The 19,807-nt window shown below is 35.9% G+C and overlaps 1 protein-coding gene across 2 annotated transcripts in view; it reads left to right on the top strand.

Moving 5' to 3' along the window:
• DIAPH3 (diaphanous related formin 3) overlaps window positions 1–19,807 on the top strand; it is a 502,965-nt gene that overhangs the window by 306,677 nt on the left and 176,481 nt on the right. For both annotated transcript variants that reach the window (XM_032150983.2, XM_058437956.1), the window contains one exon: window positions 16,950–17,074. In XM_032150983.2, the coding sequence (XP_032006874.1) occupies window positions 16,950–17,074 (125 nt within the window). The remainder of the gene's footprint in view (window positions 1–16,949; window positions 17,075–19,807) is intronic.

Genomic DNA, 19,807 nt, shown 5'->3' with positions numbered 1-19,807 from the left:
CATCATTTAAAAGTTTCCAGATTTGAAACCTCCTCAGTGAGCTATCACATGAATTAAAAAGTAACTTTGTTTTTGAGGCATAACAAATCCTGGTCATTAAGTACTCCTAGATCTGCAGGGAGAACTTTCATTGCAACTAATGAGCTTACCTGTATGACAATTTTCAAAAATCTACTTCATTATGACTGCTTCTTTTCTAAGATATAGTGGCTTACAGCTTTTCTGTTGCATTTCAGTGGAAATATTTTGAGTCGTTATTGTATTTCTGTATACCATTGTAATATTTCTCTCTTTTTGGACTTCTAAGGTTCAATACATTTTTCCTTGTCTAAGCAGTTAAAATTAATCTATAAAGGTTTTATTGATTACTTCCCAATAATCTATTTCATTATTAAATTTTATTAAAGAGTAGAAAATATGACAAAACTTACTTTTTTTTTGTTGGTGAGTATATTAAAATAAAACTAAGGTAAGTTTACAACATCACCTTGGTCTGACCTTTTTAGAGTTATAATTCTACCATGTATTTCCATCCTTTCCTAGTCAACTCTGAATTCTAGAAATACCATGCTAGTTCAGTCTGTAACTCATTCATCCAATCACTAACTTAACGAGCCTTTCTTTATTGAGTGATTACACAGTGTTAGAAACTCTGCTCTTGTCTTACTCTTGGTTCAGGTGTAGTGTCTGTGTCTTAGTGAAACCCAGTCTGTCTCACTCCCATCTAGCTCTTTCCCAGCAGGCTCTTGCCTCCTACAGTCAATTTCCTTTACTTTCTCCTCTTCCTCTGTGCAATGTCTATGCATTGCTTTTTTAAAAGTGCTTTTCACTAGCCTAATGGTGAACCCTTCTCTTTTTTTCTCCCTAGATCTTCTCTTTAGGTGATGTTTTCAATTCCCATAATACCACCATTATGTTAATGACTTACAAATTTATATCCCAGACTTTCCTTCTAAGATCCACACTTGTATCGACAACAGCTTTTGCTATTTCCATTGCATCTCAAAAAGGTATCAGAATCATATTATGCCTCAAAATAGGACTCTTGATTCCTACACCCTTAACCTCTCCTTCCAAATTTTGTTTACTTGAAAAAATCCTGCTTGGCTCCCCTCCTTTGGATATCTTTTCTCTCATTTGTCATATCTGTATATAGCCTTCAGCATCTCAATGCAGAGCTGCATGGTGGGTTTTGCCTAAGTTAAATCCATGGGAAGTGGCAGCCGTGGCCGAGAATGTTGTCTAGTTTTCTCCTTCATCAAGAAACTTAAAAGTAAATGTCACCTTCCCTTTGGTGCTTTTTGCTGGGAACCTCACCTAAATTTGTGTATTCTACTCTTTCTTTAAGGGTAAATTCATAAGTTTTCCAGGAATTCTTATACTACTATTTAGGAACTGCTGCTCTAGATCAGGGATTATTCCTGGGACAGCTGTGAATAGATTTAAGCTTCTAGAAGAGATCAATATTCAGTGTATTATCAGAGTGGATTCAGTGATAACTCATTTTTAATTTTTGCCATATTTCTCTGTTTCCATATTTTAGCATTAAGAGCATTCATTTATATATTTGATTTTTAAATCCTTTCCATTTAATACTATGCCTTGTACTTTTAAGACTCTGTTTGTATGTTTTTAGCTAGCAATTCCTTGATTTGACCCTAATATTTGTCTGCTCAAATACTTCTCCTGGTTTCCAGTTTCTCATGCGTTTCCATCATTTTATGATAAATGTCTTACTAAATACCAAATGTTTATCTTTTATTCACCTACTGTGAGCACTTAGAACACTTAATTTCCAGGTGGCAACCACCTGGAAAATTTATAGTGTTTGAAAATTTCAAATTTATCTGCTATAACCAGCAGACACGTTAACCTCTGTTGCTATAGCCTTCTAAAAATGCCAGTTAAAATTTGTTAGTGAGCTTGATACATATTTTGAATAATCAGTATTAGTTATTAGTTTAATTGTATTTTATATCCCCTGCAGCAGAGTCAACAACACAACTAACATTATATTGGTTGGAATCATTATGTCGTGGAGGTTGTAGGTTGGGGCGTCATAATTTGTGTGTGATATGTTAATTCATTTGGTCTTTCAAATCAGGAATAGAATATTAGAATGTTATGAAAAGACACGTTTTTTTACCCATATCTGCCCATATGATGTAGTTAATAGGCTACATTGTTGGTGGTGGAAATATTTATAATAAAATAATTTAGTTATAGAAGACAACCATGTGGGATATTGCTTTTATTGAATGGCCAAGGGAACAAAAATGTTTTCTAACTGTTACAAGCTGTACTGTTCCCTCATAAATTCCTATGTTAAAGCCCTAAACCTCAGTATGTCAGAACTTGACTATGTTTGGAGATAGGACCTTTAAAGAGAGGAGAGTTAAAATGAGATCATTAGGATATCCCTAATCCAATCTGACCTGTGTCCTTATAAGAAGAGGAAATTTAGAGTCACAGCCATTCAGGAAGGTACATGTACAGAGGATAGACCATGTGAAGACACGGTGAGGAGGTGGCCATCTGCAAGCCATGAGGAGGTGGCCATCTGCAAGCCATGGGGAGGGACCTGGAGCAAATCATTTCCTTACGCCCCTCAGAGGAAACCAACTCTGCCGACACCTTGATCTTGGACTTCTGGCCTCCAGAATTGAGGAAATGAATTTCTGTTGTTTAAGCCACTCAGCCTAGGGTATTTTGTGAAGGCAGCCCTAGCAAACTAATATACTAACTTAAGACATTTTTCTCATTTGCTTAGAGGTCTTTGGCTATAGAATAGAGTAGCCTATACTGAATGGTTTTTCACTTTATCAAATCAGTTGAAGTAGCAATTGTAAAGCTGCTGTGTTGGATGTGCACTAGTAATCAATTTAGAAATATCAAAAGTTCTTCTACAAACTGAATTATCACATGATTTGAAATAATTGCAAGTATGCTTCAATTCCTCTTTTGAGTAGACATGAAACATAAAGTAGTACATGTATAACGATATGTTAAGGCATTTTAAATAAATATATTCGTGAAAATTCTCATTTAATTTCAGAATTAGATCTATGGCATTTCCTAGATCTTGTTTTAGAGTACACTTAATCATACTATACTAAGTTTTTGTTTTGTCTTTTTCTTTTACTCACTATATCCATATATATATATATATCCATAAATATTTATATATCTCTTTTCCATTTCTCCCTGTTTTGCTACTATAATAGTTGTAATTTTCATATAAGCAGGTAACTGATAAAAATTAGTAACACTCTGAGTTATCTCTTGACACCTTTCCAAAAGTAAGGCATAGGTAGATGATGTTACTTTTTTTTTTTTTTTTCATTTTCCTATGGGAATAATGAAAGTATTTAGTATATCCAAGTTGTGTAGTGCTGGTTCTACAGATAGATCGTGGAGTAAAACCTATGTTTGTAAAGCCAGCTTATGACTCCTAGTGGTTTTATGTCTCAGGGAACTAATTTGACTATCTGCAGTCATCTAGTAAGTATACTTAGGAATTTACTTAGGAATTCTAAAGCTTGTGTTAGTATACTTTACATATATATTTAGTAAGTATACTTAGAAATTCTAAAATAATTTTAATGTTAACATAAGCCAAATATAATAAAAGTTAAATTTATTTTTAAAATATAATTTGTATGTTTGCATATACTTACCAAAATGTTAGAATATGTACAATTTTATGTTCAACAAATTAATACTGTTTTCACAAAAAGGTATGATGAGATGTAACTGGGCCATTCCCAAGGTAATTACAGGATTTGTGAAAAATATTTATAGTGTAATTGCAAGTGTGGTATACTGGTAAGAGACCACATATTTAAATCCTGCCAGTTTATTTCCAGGGATTATCTGTATAGAGTTGGCATCAAAAGTTTAAGTTGTAGACTTGGATATGAGATTGTAAGAGTAATCATTTTATAATGCAAATATAAACTGTTTTGGAAAGCAGCAGAGTGGAACAGAAAGAGCATGTCCCAAAGTCACTAGAAGGATTAAGGATTCTGTAGATTGACATTGAAGAACACTGGGCATGGAGGAACTACTTGCAGCTAAAGATTGCTTTTTGAGATACTGAGCTAGGAACATTTCCTGAATCTGCTGTGGCTTGGGCTGATAGATGATGATGAAGAAGAAAACCACATCAGGAAGACTTCTATATCTTTTTGGAGGTTAACAGGCTGAAAGTGGCATCAATACATCATTAATCTTTTCGAGAAGCTAACAGTTTACAGTGTTTGCAGATTTTGGGCCAGCTACGGCTTTGAAGTAGCTACTTGAGCAGTTCTGTCAGTGTCACCTATGAACTGTAGCGAACATCAAGTAACAGGACAGTATCACCAGTGACGACCAAGGTTTTAGAACTCTCTTACACTCGTGGCTGTAAAGCAGTATTTACTGTACCTTAGTTTTGCAATACGAAGTAGGAAATTACAAAGTAGGTGAAAGAAAATTTCAGAATAGTGTATTCTGAAGGACAGTTGAACATAACAAATCTGTGTACTACAAAGAAACCTAAGCAGTGGATAGAGCAAACACATTAGTGGCAATCTTATGAATCTTGTTGGAGACAAGGTTGACATGTAACCAGTCGGGGGAAGAGGAATGGAGATAATCAGATGCTGCAGGTAGAATTGTCAGCTGCTCTCCAGAAACCAGATTGTATTTATGTATCTTACAGAATCTTGAATTAGTAGTTGTATTGGTTTGTTAGGGCTGCCATAACCAATTACCACGAACTGAGTGCCTGTAAACAACAGAAATTAAGTCTCTCACTAAAGTCTCTGAAATCACAGTATTAGTAGGGTTGGCATCTTCAGAAGACCCCAGGGGAGGAAGCATCCATGCTTCTCTTCCAGCTTCTAGTGGCTACCCGGAGTCCTTCGTGTTCTTTGGCTTGTAGATGCATCACTCCACTCTCTGCCTGCATCTTCTCACCATCTTCTCCATGTCTCTTGGGCTCCTCACCTCTGCTTATGGACACTAGTCATTGGATGATGTCAGTCACAGGATGATTTCATCTCAAGATCCTTAACTAATTTCATCTGCAAAATTCCGATTTCCAAATAAGTCACATTCTGAGGTTCTGGGTGGATATGCATTTTTGGGGGGCACTACTCACCCACTACAGTCATCTTTGGCATAAGTCCTATAACTGCATGGAGATAGCACTGTCATCTTTGAGTATTATGAAACAGTGCAGGGAAATTATACTAATAAGTATATCTGGAAAGCATGTATCATTAAATTGTGAAATAGTTTGGTTTTTAAGGGTTATTGTTAATATGCTTCAGAAATACCCTTTTCTTTGTCATTGTGTGAAAATACTAAACCAGTTAAAACTGAAATTATTGTATGCCTTTGTATTAGTCCGTTTTTGCATAGTTATAAACAGCTGCCTGAGACCGAGTAATTTATAAAGAAAAGTGGTTTAAGTGGCTCACAGTTACACAGGCTATACCGGAAGAATGGCTGGGGAGGACTCAGAAAACTTACAATCATGGCAGATGGCAAAGGAGCAGCATGCACATCTTACATGGCTGGAGAAGGAGGAAGAGAGTGCAGGGGGAGGTGCTGCACACTTTTAAACAACCAGATCTCATGAAAACTCACTCACTATCATGAGAACAGCCAGAGGAAAATTCACCACCGTGATCCAGTCACCTCCTATCAGTGCCCTTCTCCAACACTGGGGATCACAATTCAACGTGAGATTTGGGGAGGGGACACAAATCTAAACCATATCAGCCTGTGAATTTAAGGAATTTTTTCATTGATAGGCCATGATGACAATAACTGTAATAAGTGATTTTAGTGGGCAAAATTAAAAATATGTTTGCAATTAGATTATAGAAACATTATATGATAGGAGAAACTGTTATTTGGACCATGGACTCTGAGGTTAGGTAACTGGTTCACCTGGAGTTGAAACCCTGGCTTGTTATAGGTATAATCTTAGACAAGTATCTTATTCTGTCTGAGCTTCCCTTTTCTTACCTATAAAATGGGTGCAATATTAGTACTTAACCCAGAGGTTTGTTGTGAGGATTAAATAAGTTAATATGTACAAATGTTTATAAAGTTTGAAAAGTACCTATTAATCGTTGTATAAATATTCTCTATGTTTGTTATAGTGTTGGTGTTATTTTTCCGTGATTATTTATCGTTGACACACATCTGCCTGTCATTAACAGTGCAGGTAAACATGAGTCTATGTGAATAATATGTTATTATAGAATTTTAATATATATTGTCAGAAATTTGAACAGATTCCAACTGTGTGTTGCCTGAAGCTTATTCAAACTTTAGAACATAACAACCACAAATTTTGTAGGCTTATGTTAGTAGTTTTCTAAAAATGTTGGTACTTTTCTAAAAATTAATAATACACATGCAGTTACATAAGTGTACAGCTCAATGCATTTTCACGAGTTGGACATACTAACATAGGGAATGGAATTTGGAAAATGGGTTCTATTTTTCTTCCTCTGCTTCAGCCTGCAACACTTTATTTTGTATTTTTGAACTTTGACATAAGATTTCTTTTGAAAACGGAGTTCTAGTACTAAACAACCTTTGAAAACAACTGGTCTCCAGTAACTCTTCAACTCTGAGTTTATTTTTCTGGAGGTGATGCATGAATTTAAAAAAGAATTTTTTTCATTTCAGCCAAGAATTATGAAGGAATGCCATATGGAAATATGAACTAACTTATGAGAAATGATATAAGTGATAGGAAAATCTAAAATGATATTTATTCACACTCATAGGAAAACCTAAAGAAAATAAGATCTTGGGTAATCGTCCCTTCTCCCCTCAGAAGAGATCACCTTTAAGTACACGTTTAAAATTGATCAGCAGTGAGACCCTTTTGTCATATAAATGTCTACCACTGTGATGGTAGCTTCTCGGCAGCTATCTTTCAAATCATATTTTATGGAAAAAAGAGCTAGTGTTAATTAGTAGTTTTTGATATGTTTTGACTCTATAAGGAAAGGACTCAAAACAGCTTATTGAACTCGTGTTTGGTAGACATTGTGCTAGGCACTTGTATTAGCAAGGATTAGGCTTGACTATGAGTGACAGAAAAAAAAAAAATAAAGTTAGTTTAAATAAGATTCATCTATTTGGCTGGGCGCCGTGGCTCACACCTGTAATCCCAGCCCTTTGGGAGGCCGAGGCGTGCGGATCATGAAGTCAAGAGATTGAGACCATCCTGGCCAACATGGTGAAACCCTGTCTCTACTAAAAGTACAAAAATTAGCTGGGCGTGGTGGCGCATGTGTGTAATATCAGCTACTCAGTAGGCTGAGGTAGGAGAATCACTTGGACACGGGAGGCAGAGGTTGCGCCATTGCGCGCCAACCTGGGCAAAGAGTGAAACTCTGTCTCAAAAAAAAAAATAAAAGATTCATCTATTCGTTGTTCAATGAGTCATTTACTGAATACCTCATCCATTCCAAGGCACCAAAGAGGTGTGAAAACAAAAGCCTCTGCTTTCTTGAAGTTTACATTTTAGGTGGCAGATATAGAACCAAGCCAATGAAAGAAGTCAATGTATGTCTTATGTCTGACTCTGGCATGCCAGGGCAGGGTTTTTTTGCAGTTTTAGATTGAGTGGTCAGAAAAGGTCTTGTAGAGAAAGTGGTCTTTGAGAAAAACTTAAGAGTCATGGAGAGGCCATTTATGTTGGTATTTGAGAGAAGCCTATTCCAGGCAGAGGGAAAAGCAAGTGTAAAGGCCTCAAGGTATGGAAGTGAGACTGGAGCAGAGGGAGGGAGGGGGAGCATAATAGGAGATAAGGTCAGAAAGGTGATAGATCCTGTAGGGCATTACTGTTCATTGTAAAGATTTGACTTTGAGATGAGGAGCCACTGGAAGGTTTTGAGCAAAAGAATGACATCTGACTTAAATTTTCAAAGGATTGCTTTGGCTGCTCTGTTGAGGAAAAAGTGTAGATGAATAATGGTAGAATGAGTGAAACCACTCTGATGCTGCTAAAATAATCTAGAGGAGGAATAATGTTGGCTTGGATCGGGAAGAGTAGTGAGGGTGGTAAGAAGTATTTGGAAAATGATTGCATTTTGAGGTTAGAACCAGCAAGATGTGCTCTATGGTTAAATGTGTGGGGCATGAAAGAGAAAAGAGTTATAAAAACTAATGATTTACTGTGATGTAGGGGCAAGTCAAGGAGGAAGATAAATTCTAATTGGAAAAGTGAGTTTAAGGTGCTTACTAAACATTAAGGAAACATGTCCAAATAGGTCATTGGAGTTCAGGGGAAGGATCTAGGCATGAGAAAAAATTTGGACTTTTTTGAAGTCCAGCTAATACACAATCTTGGACTTGTGAGGCTGACCTGGTCTCCAATAGCAGCAAGTGAAAACTAGTCTTACTTGAAAGTCCGTTAGTCTGTGCTTAACATTTCTCTTGTGACAAAGTAAAAAGCAGTAAAATTGCCCTCCCATGTACACATACACAGAACCATTATACTAAGGGAACATTTTGAATATTGTTATTAAACATTTCTGTTATGCACCTCTTTTTATGTAATATTTATACCATGGTTTTGAACATCTTATCTAAGGGAATTCTCAAATCTTATGAGTAAACATGATTTCCTTTGAGATGGGCTTCTCCCACTAATACGCTCTTCTGGCTGCCTGCCTTTAATACCCTCTTTGTACTTGTAAAGGACAGGGCTGGCTCTTTCTTTCAGGGGATGAAATAGCTTGACAGAATTGACTGGAGGCCTTTAATTGGTTGTATTCATTTCCTCCACTTGCCCTCTCCCTTTCCTCTTTCCATGTTCCATAGCAAATGAAGGCATTTCTCTTGCAGTATTATGTAAAAACAACAAAAATAAAACCATCATTGCATACAGTATAGTAAATTAATTAGGGAATGCAAATTCCATTTGTTTTTACCGGGGGTTCCATCAAGAATCAGAACAATGGGAAGAAAGAAGATCGGAGTCAAGTGAGTCAGGGAAGGTACAACTACTTGATGAGGATGATTCGCTGTTCACTCAGCATTGCTCCTTTGTCTTTCTTGTTTCTGAGACAAGATCTCCCTCTGTCGCCCAGGTTGGAGTGCAGTGATGCAATCATTGCTTACTGTAACTTCAAATTCCTGGGCTCAAGCTATCCTCCTGCCTCAGCCTCCTGGGTAACTAGGAGTATAGGCAGGCACTGCTACCCCTGGCTAATTTTTTTAAAAAATTTTATAGAGATGGGGTTTCACTATGTTGCCCAGTCTGGTCTCAAACCCCTGGCCTCAAGTGATCCTCTCACCTCAGCCTCCCAAAGTGCTGAGATTACAGGAGTGAACCACTGCACCCGGCAGCACAGTTTCTTTCAATTTATCTTTGCCTGTTATGAACTAAGCTACAATTTACTTTTACTTTGATTTTTTTTTCAGTATTGTTTTAGTTTCGTATCTTTTTGTCATGTAATGGATTTTATAATGATATTCTAGAATTTAGGTTTTGTTGTAGACCCACTTAATAGTCAAGATTTTTTTTATACTACTGAGGTTTGTTTTGGACCATCTTGTCCCTACAATTTTATTATTTTAACTTGCATTTATAAAATGTTGTTATAGCTTTATAAAATGCTTTTATTATTACAATTGTCTAGGAAGAAATATATTGCTTGGAGCCTGAAACTAAATAATTTTGCACATGAAACAATTGATTCTATGAGTGTAGGAAGGTTTGATTTAGTTTGCATGTTTAAATTGTCTATGGTAATAAGTTGTTCTTTAAGCTTTCCTTAAAGAAATCAATTTCCCTGGATTGTATCATGATATGTAAGAGTGAGTGTGGCATTTTTTAGTAAGCTTATTATGAAATAATGACCAACACCTCCAGGAGATACTCATAGAGGATTTTTTTTTAATTACAAAGATTATGTAACCTCTCCTTTCTTACTTGAAATCTTAATCTAGTAAATCATAGAGGCCATGGTGTTATAAAAAGCATGTATTCATGATTGCTTTAAACTTAAATATTTATAGTTTTGATTTTAACTTTTACTCTAAAGCTTCTTTAACACCTCTGGTGTATAATTATCATAATAATAAGACACTTGGAGAAAAGTCTGTGTCTTAGATTTTAATGTCTGGGATATTTAATCTTATATTTTCCTATTTCATTTTTAATGCTCTTATCTGGAGAGGTTAAAGTTAAATCCAAAACCCAAACATTTGGGTATCTGCAATATGTTTTGTAATGAAAATACAAAGATGAATGGTGTCTTATCTTAAGGAATTCCCAGCCATTTGGGAGAGGAAGACAGATAAAAAGATAAATGTAAATAGAGAGTAGTAATTGCAAAGATAGAGATAATTACTAGTTGTGATGGGGAGAACGGGCACTTTACCTGTGTACTTGCTCTAGTTTTTGACTCCTTGTAAATTATGAATGGTTATGACCATTGGTCATGAATGGTGAAGTGCACAAGGCAGATAGACACACATTATTTCCAGGTCAGGTACAGATTAGATGAAGAGGGATATGGTCAGGGGAACTATAAGCAGTATGTATTTTGGAGATGAATGTTGGCGGGATATGAAGTAGAGCACCCCAGGTTGTAGGTGGGGCTTTGTTTAGGAACTCAGATGTTATGTAACCAGTTGACTGACATGCATTAAACAGGAAAGGGGCAGCTTTACTGATTGTCTGGAAACCCCTATGCACAGTGTGAAAACGACGCTGGAGAAAAACTGTAGGAGACCAGAGATCAGAGAAGAGAAAAGGTTCCCTATGACTTTAAAAGTGTTAAGTCAGCCAGGTGCAGTGGCTCACGCCTGTAATTCCAACACTTTGGGAGTCCAAGGCAGGCAGATCACGAGGTCAGGAGTTCGAGACCAGCCTGACTAACATGGTGAAACCCCATCTCTACTAAAAATACAAAAATAAGCCGGGTGGTGGTTTGCGCCTATAATCCCAGCTACTCAGGAGGCTAAGGCAGGAGAATCGCTTGAACCCAGGAGGCGGAGGTTGCAGTGAGCCAAGATCACGCCAGTGCACTCCAGCCAGGGCAAGAGAGTGAGACTCCATCTCAAAAAGAAAAAAATGGTGTCTCAAAAAAAAAAGAGAAAGAAAAAAAGGTGTTAAGTCAGGAAGGTATTAAGTACTATTTGTCAAGTAAAATGCCTAAGTGTCATGATTGTTTGAATCTGAGAATTGCAAGAGAGGAAAGGGTCAAGACCAGCAGGTTTCTAGCACAAGAAATGGGATTTTTGGTCCTTTTGCCTTCTGTGGTATGGAGATTACACATAGGGAGCTGATTGGAGATAGAGACACACGATGTCTGAAGTGACTGAGAGATGTCATCTGGTGGAATGTTAACTGAGGAAAATGCAAAAGTCAAAATTGTCTAGCTAGCTCTGTTTGATGATGGCTCTGTTTTGTTAGTTTTCTTCCAAAGAATGAACAGGAATACAAAAAATATGATTAATTTCTTGGTGAGAAGATTGAAAGATAAAATTCACACATAGGTCACATACAGAGACACCAGTAAATTAAAAATTCTTTAAGAGTGTACAATTTAATACTCCTTGGTATAGTTTTTGTTTTGTTTTTTTTTTGTTTGTTTGTTTGTTCCTTTTCTTTGTCGGGGGGGTGGATGGAGTCTCGCTCCATCACCCAGGCTGGAGTGCAGTGGCACGATCTCGGCTCACTGCAAGCTCTGCCTCCCGGGTTCATGCCATTCTCCTGCCGCAACCTCCCAAGTAGCTGGGACTACAGGCCCTCGCCACCACGCCTGGCTAATTTTTTGTATTTTTAGTAGAGACGGGGTTTCCCCGTGTTAGCTAGGATGGTCTCGATGTCCTGACCTTGTGATCCGGATATAGTTAAGATTTTAAGACATAAAATATAGTTCCTGACCTCAAAGAACTTGACACATGTGAAAAATGTGGCTAAAATTATGTTTGAAGATACATACAAGTATCGTCTATAGAAATAGAATAATTGCTGAAAAAATAAAAACACCAAGGGAATTCTTTTTTTTTTTTTTTTAAGTTCTGGGGTATATGCGTAGGATGTGCAGTTTTGTTACATAGGTAAACCTTTACCGTGGTGGTTTGCTACATCTATAAACCCATTACCTAGGTATTAAGCCTGCCATGCATTAGCTATTTTTCCTGATCCTCTCCCTCCTCCTGCCCGCCACCCATACAGGCTCCACTGTGTGTTGTTCCCCTCCCTGTGTCCATGTGTTCCCGTTATTTAGATCCGACTTATAAATACACCAAGGGAATTCTTAAAATGCTCTTTAGTTTTACCCATCAGATGGCATACATTTTCTTAGCCCAGAATTCTCACGCTCCTTTCTTTCTTCCAAGCGTGTGTTGGTCCTTATTTAAAAACCAAGTGAGAGGTTGGTCAATTACATTTAAATCTGCTTAACCATAATGTGCAAGTAATGTAATCAGAGGCTTCTGATGAAGCATAAGAAAAGGCTTAGTGAGATTTGCATCTGTAGAGTAGCCTCAAGAACCATTTTATTTTTTTGAAGATAGCTTGCTTACTCTTCATGATGTTGACCTGAAATGTTTGAATATGCCCCAAACATTCCTACTATTTTACTCTTTAAAATAGCAACCCTTCTTCTTAGGCTGACTGTCCGTGGTCTGGTGATGATGATGTTGAAGATATGACTTTACTTTTTCTTTGATTCTAATATCACTTATTTCAGTCTTTAAGCTTTTCATTTCTTATTTAGTTCTAATAATAACATAGTGCTATTCTTTTTAAAAATTTCTTCCTATATTATAGCATGCGAACTTTTGTGAAATGTCTGTGAGGTAAAAATATGCGGTGAGATCCTTCTCATTTCACTAATGTGGAAATGAAGCCCAGGAGAAATTGCTTCCAATCATAAAGAGCGTAGTTCCTGACCCACTGACAACCACAGAATTGGAAAAGTCACAGACCTTTTATCCAGTGGACTAAATCCCTCTCCCACCTAGCTGAGAAGCACTCACCCATTGGGGTGGCTCTATCTTCAGTTACCAGTAGCTGGCTTTCTCTGAGGGCAGCCCAGACTTTAGGCACCTCTGAGAATGAGCCAAAAATGTGCTTTTCTTACACCTCCCCACTGGAATTCTGCCCTCTGACCAGACGTGTACTTCTATATCGATATGGTACGATGAAAAGTAAATATTTGGTCTTTGTTCCCTGGTTCCTGACACAAAGCTCCTAGAAATTTTGGAATTTCCTGAGTGACACATATTTTGTATGTGAATGTAGTGACTAAAGGCAGGTAGGGGTATAGCTTCAGGATGAAGACTGGTCTTTAGAAGCAGTAAACACACGATTAAAGGGTTAGAACTATGGGCTTATACCCAATGTATGGGTGCGAGAGGGGCTGAAGATTGAGCTCAATCACAAATGCCAGTGATTTAATCAATAGTGCCTTTGTAATGAGGCTTCAATAAAGACTCTGAAAGAGGATAGAGGAGCTTCTGGGTTGGTAACACATGGATGTGCTTGGAGGGTGGATGTGCTGCAAGGGCAATGAAACTGTGAACCGCCCCCGTCCCACCATTCCTTGTCCTGGACATCTCTTCCATTTGGTTGTTCATGGGTTGTATAATCATAAGTATAGTGTTTTCCTGATTTCTGTGAGTCATTCTAGTGAATTGTGGAACTTCAGGGAAGGGAGTTTTGGGAATCCCCAAATTTATAGTGAGTTAGTCTAGAGGGGTCCTCTAGACTGGCAACTGGCATCTGAAATGAGGGTAGTTTTGTGGGAGTGAGCCCTTCTACGTGTACAGCCTGACACTAAATCTGGGTAGTTAGTATCGGAATTGAAGGATTTTCTCCTTAACTTATGGAGTCTGCACTAACTCCACTTGTAGGACACCCAGTTGGTATTGGAGAATTAGACAATTGATTGGTATTGGAACAATGTATTTGGTGTCAGAAAAAAAAATCAAACAATCTATGTTCCCTCCCAACATTTGCCCTGTGCTTTTTCTCATATGGGAGTCGCTCAGACCTATTGGTCTGTTCTCTAGATCTTTTGTTAATTTGACATGTGTGCATAATAAAATTGGTTAAGCAGACTAAGTATTTTAAGTATGTGGTTTTGTTCAAGGTGAGATACCACTTTAATATATATACTACTTAAATACGTATATAAAAAGTTATATATATAACTGCACACTCACCCGTCCATCCAGAATGCTTAGGCATATATTCCCTGGGTTTAGGCAGGGAATACGGATTGCTTGTGATTGCAATGGGCAAGAATGTACAAGAAACCCCTTATTATGTGAAAATTATATCTGTTTATTTAAATGTTACAGGGGTTATGAAAATAAAATGGTAATTTCTATAATAATTTATATATAACACAGTGGTTAAAAATAAGGTCTGGAATGAAACTGCTTGAATTCAAATTCTAGCTTCACCAATTTTTAGTTTGACCTTTTTACTTACCTACTGAGCTCCAGTTTCCTCATCTGTAAAACAGGAATAATAATAATGCCTACTTCATGACGTTCTTGTGAGGATTGAATGAGTTAATTAATAGAAAACACTCAAGACAGTACCTGACATACGTAAACACTTACCACATTTTAGATGTTGTTATTACCATTACTATTATTTTTATTGTCACTGCTATTATTATAACAATTACTGCTATCATTATACTACTAATACACTACTTTTTTGAACATAATTTATAGCACAAAGTGGATGTATGGCTTATAAACGTTTCTGAGCGTGTATTTACTTAATAAAAGAGACAGGGTCTTGCTCTGTCACTCAGGCTGTGGTGCGTTGGTGCCATGACTGGTCACTGTAGCTTCAAACTTCTGGGCTCAAGCAATTTTCCCACCTCAGCCTCCGTATTAGCTGGGACTACAGGCACATACCACCATGCCTGGCTAATTTTTTTTCTTTTTAATTATTGGAGACACAGAGTCTTGTTGTTGTCCAGGCTGGTCTTGAACTCCTGGCTTCAAGTTGATCCTCCTGCCTCAGCTCCTAAAGTGCTAGGATTACAGATGTGCATCACCATGCCCAGCTTGCTTTTGAACCTTTATTTAATCAGAAGTTGCAGAGTTTTAGGAAGTATAAAAAGTGACTGAACCACCTGTAAGAGTTCTTGAAAAATGATAGAGGAAATGCTAATGAGACTTTCAGGGAGAGATCAAATAGACTAGGAGAGCAAAAGGAATCTCTTCTGTAATGCAGATAGAGAACTTTGAAAGAAGCAAAGAAAAAAATTGGAAATGAGAAGAGTAAATGAAACACCATTGGCCTAATCAAATAGAATCTTGGTTAGGGATAATTGACAAGCAGACATAAAAATGAAAGAGCATAACATAGGAAATATATGTTACCACTATGAGCAGTGCACAGCAAGGTATTGGGGAAATGAATTAAATAGTTAAAAAGGTAAGAATCTGTGATTCTTAAAATTGAGACAATGACTCAGATAATGGTGTGTATTATTGTGGCATTTAGTGTGTAAATTCAAAGTATCACAGAAAGGGAATACATGAGAAGGAAAAAAAATACCTACTGAGAAAATATGCATGAGTATAAATCCAGACTAGCTTCATCACGGTGGGAGCAAACAGTTAAAGTACCATCACTCTTCAAGCACAAACAAGTATTGTATGTCATTCTCGGAAGAGTTCAATCATTGGACTCCTTAAACGTTGCATCTGAGAATTAGGTTGCTAATTTTTTAAAATAAGAAAACACATTTAAGTTTTATTAAAAGCTGTTAATGTCAGAATACCAAATGTTATTTTCTGTACAACTAGGTTAAAAAAAAAACAATAAAACACCATTTCATATTCTTATACATTATTTTTAATGTCTCCCTACTATTTTATTCTTTTGAACCAAGCTTAAAATTAAAAAAAAAAAAAAAAAACTCAGTTTCATTTTGTTGGGCATTTAGATTGTTTCCAAGAATATTCCTATCCTTATAGATAAAACTTGAATTGCACCCATTCTTCAGGATTAATTCAAATCCTTCAGGATTAATTCAAATCCTAAGAATGGCAGATTACCTTGAATTACTATATTCATTCTTTAAACATCATTTTATATAGTTCACATTGAACAAAAACAATAGATTTTTTTTTAACCTAGAATTCATTTGTACCTAAAGAAAATATTTTAAAAGTTGGTTTAGGTCACTCTATCTTCTTTTTGCACTATTAAATCTTTTTCCTAGTGTCATATAAAATTGACTATGAAAAGATTTTCAGAAATGATCCTTAATGTCTGTTCTGCTGGGTGACTAGTGTATTCTCATAGTGACACAGTGCCCTGGTTTACCATTTCTTCTTCATGTGTACTGTGAGAGCCACTTTAAGTCAAAGAAGGAAAAATATTATTAGATAATAAACACAAATTGTGTTCAGGATATCAGTAAAGAAAGCTTGACATTTGTCATTATAAGTAGCCTCTGATACCTTTTCTTTCCCATTGTAGATAAGCTTGGACAATAGAAAGCACTTTTCTCCATCTTTCCCATCTACTCCTCACTGTTCCCTGTCAAGAGATGATTTTGAAAAATGTCAAAATTATATTTAAATCAGTCAAAATTTTAAAAATATTTTCTTTTTGTCTCTGAATAGACTGATGATTTTGTAGTATTTCCAATGGTCAAGAATTCTAATGAAACTTATTTCTTAAGTGTGGTTTATTTGTGTGTGTGAGCATTTCTTAAATTTTGTCTTATGTTTTAAAGACTGTCTTACTGACTTTCTCTTATAACTAGATTTTAAATTGAAAGGTTAAAAAAAGTGAAATTTATTTTTCTTTATTTTATAATGAATTTTCTTACATTATTGGGAGTTGTTTTCATGAATGTTTTGTTTCTAGGGTGTCTTACCTTTTATATATTATAATTTTGTCCTTTCAGGGCATTTAATATACTCTCTTTTAGTCTCTGTAGAAATGCTGGAAAAGAATTTGAGGCAGATGGGAAGGCAGCTTCAACAGCTTGAGAAGGAATTGGAAACCTTTCCCCCTCCTGAGGACTTGCATGACAAGTTTGTGACAAAGATGTCCATATCCTTTTGATATCTAAATAACTTAAGTCACTAGTCAACTAGAGATACAATTTATTTAATATTTTAGGTGTCTTTGTGTAACCAGAGATCGTTCTGTAGTGCCAAATTACAGAAAGTTTAACCTTTGCCTTCTTGCAGGGAAGTTTATCAAAGTGTCTGTCTATCATGAATAATACACAAATGTATGTCTGTTTGTTTGTTTATTTATTTATTTATTTATTTATTGAGACAGAGTCTCACTCTGTCACCCAGGCTGGAGTGCAGTGGCATGATCTTGGCTCACTGCAACCTCTGCTTCCCAAGTTCAAGCAATTCTCCTGCCTCAGTCTCTCAAGTAGCTGGGCCTACAGGCACGCACCACCACGCCCAGCTAATTTTTTTGTAGTTTTAGTAGGGACGGGGTTTCACCATATTGGCCAGACTGGTATCGACCTCCTGACCTCAAGTGATCTGCCAGTCTCAGCCTCCCAAAGTGCTGGGATTACAGGCGTGAGCCACCACGCCCACCCACAAATGTATGCCCATTAATTTCCATTTTTTTCCTTTTTATCAGCTTAGATAATAGCATGTTCTCTCATCTTTTCCCTGTCATATACCTTATTTCCTTCTGATGTACATGATGAATTGAAAGGATATTAAAACTCAGTTTGAGGAAGTTTGACTCTAAACTCATGATGTGATTTAGATACCTTTGAAATGTCTGAGGAAGCAGATATAAGACTTCATAAACGGGTTTAACTAGTCAGCTTAGCTTCAAGAATTGGCATATGTTATAAATTAGTTTGTGCTCCATAAAATTTAATATTTCCTTTAGAAATACTAGACGGTTACAAAATCAAAATGGAGTTTATTATAGTCACTACTTCTATTGATATTTTCTAACCTAAATAAATCGATAAATATATATGTGTGTATATACATACACACACACACACATATATAATTAATAGCATGAGGCTTGTGTCCTGTTTAAGGTTTCCTTTGTATTCAATTATCTTTATTATCACTAACTTTGTAGCTTAATCTCTAATGAGTAACTGAAGTAATAAACTTTTTTATTTCCTGAAAGTAATGTTGAGTTGCTTTGCAAACCATTTTGTGAAATTACAGACTGATATCTTTTGTGTTGTAATAAAATATTACTACAATGCATTATTAAAATCCCATATGGACAAATGAATTCTGTATGAAAGATAACTCACTTCTAAAATGAGCTCTTATAAATAGACACTCCTAATATCTTAAACTGAGGTACTTGAAATAAAATGACTATTTTTCCTCTTTCTACCTCTTCTCTCCTGAGATTTAATGAATCATAAAATTCATATTTGGCTTGTCATAGATTTTATTGTATATGCTTTCAGCTTAATTGTGAACTAGTTGAGTTTTAGCTTCCTTCACTGTCTCTGTCGGGAAATATCATAAAAATATACTCCAGCAACAATCAATTCAGGCTAACGTGTTTGTTTCCTTTTGTATCTTGCCACCCATCCACTTTCTTATTTCATTAGGGAGGATGCCTTTATCACCATACTGAGTAAGGCTTTTTTTTTTTTCTTTTTCTTTTAAGTAAAGGTGAAATCTGTATTCATCAAAAAATTTTTTGTACTACCTTCTCATATGACAAAGGGTGCTTTTTAAAATAAATATATTATTGCAGTTATATGTTTCATCATTCTTAGCTTTTTTCTTAATTTTATCATGTTAAAATGTTCATATGTGACAGTTTAATAACCAAGTACTGTTAATTGAACTACTTATTATTGTTCCCTATAGATATAAAGCAGTTCAGAAAAGATTTTGCTTGCATGTAGCTTCTGGTAGTACACTATGAGTGCACTAATTATGAAGCTCAGGTTTATAGAACCAAGATGACTTCCTCAGCTTGGAGTAAAGGTTGTAGAATCTTGCTTAGCAGATGATCTCAGGACATATCTATACTTGTATTTATATGACACAAGAAACTGAATGATGTCGGCTTCTTGAAAGGTATGCGGCTCATAAAAAGCAACCAGCAGGAAATCAGAGACAGGAAGGATGATGCTTTGTTGGAAACAATTTTTCATTCTGAGTACAATTATACTCCATGGACAAGAAAGCTACTACATCCTGTCGCTAAATATCACAACCTAGAAGCCTCTAATGAACTGATTAGCATTCATGTATCTCTTGGAAGTCAGATATATGAACAGTTGGTGCACTTTGCTATTGACAAAGCTTATAATCATAAATATTCTTTGCTGAGATTAGATTGCACTCGTTTGCTTTTCATCTTAGTTAGACATACTAGTTTCGAAGTAATTAAATTCATTCATTGCGAGTCTTTGTTTACATTAATTAGGACTGACAAGTCAGATTTTGCATATTAAATGCATTTATACAGATCTTATTAAAATGGAAAATTGTGAGCTTCTTAGATGTTAAAAAATTGAAGAATTTGGAAGCTAAAATGCACAATGAATAAAATATACCTAAAGTTTGTTATTAACCACTTAAACTTTGTTCACGTTTTTCATTGAAATGCTTATTCATCTAGGTGCATATCAAATGTTTGGTTCATTCACCAATTCTGGAAGAATATGTGTGTTTTTAAATTTGTTAACGATGTGTCTTACAAGTACGTACTTAAATAATTATAGTTTAGTGAACTGTTAAATCAATTAATTGAATTGTTTTAAATTATTAAGATACAATTGTATTGTAATGTGAAATTTTACTAATAGCACTTGAT

The sequence above is a fragment of the Hylobates moloch genome, unplaced genomic scaffold (genome assembly GCF_009828535.3).
Source record: "Hylobates moloch isolate HMO894 unplaced genomic scaffold, HMol_V3 SCAFFOLD_4, whole genome shotgun sequence".
Taxonomy (NCBI): domain Eukaryota; kingdom Metazoa; phylum Chordata; class Mammalia; order Primates; family Hylobatidae; genus Hylobates; species Hylobates moloch.
Note: the sequence above shows the minus strand (reverse complement) of the source record. Positions and strands in the feature narration are given on the sequence as shown.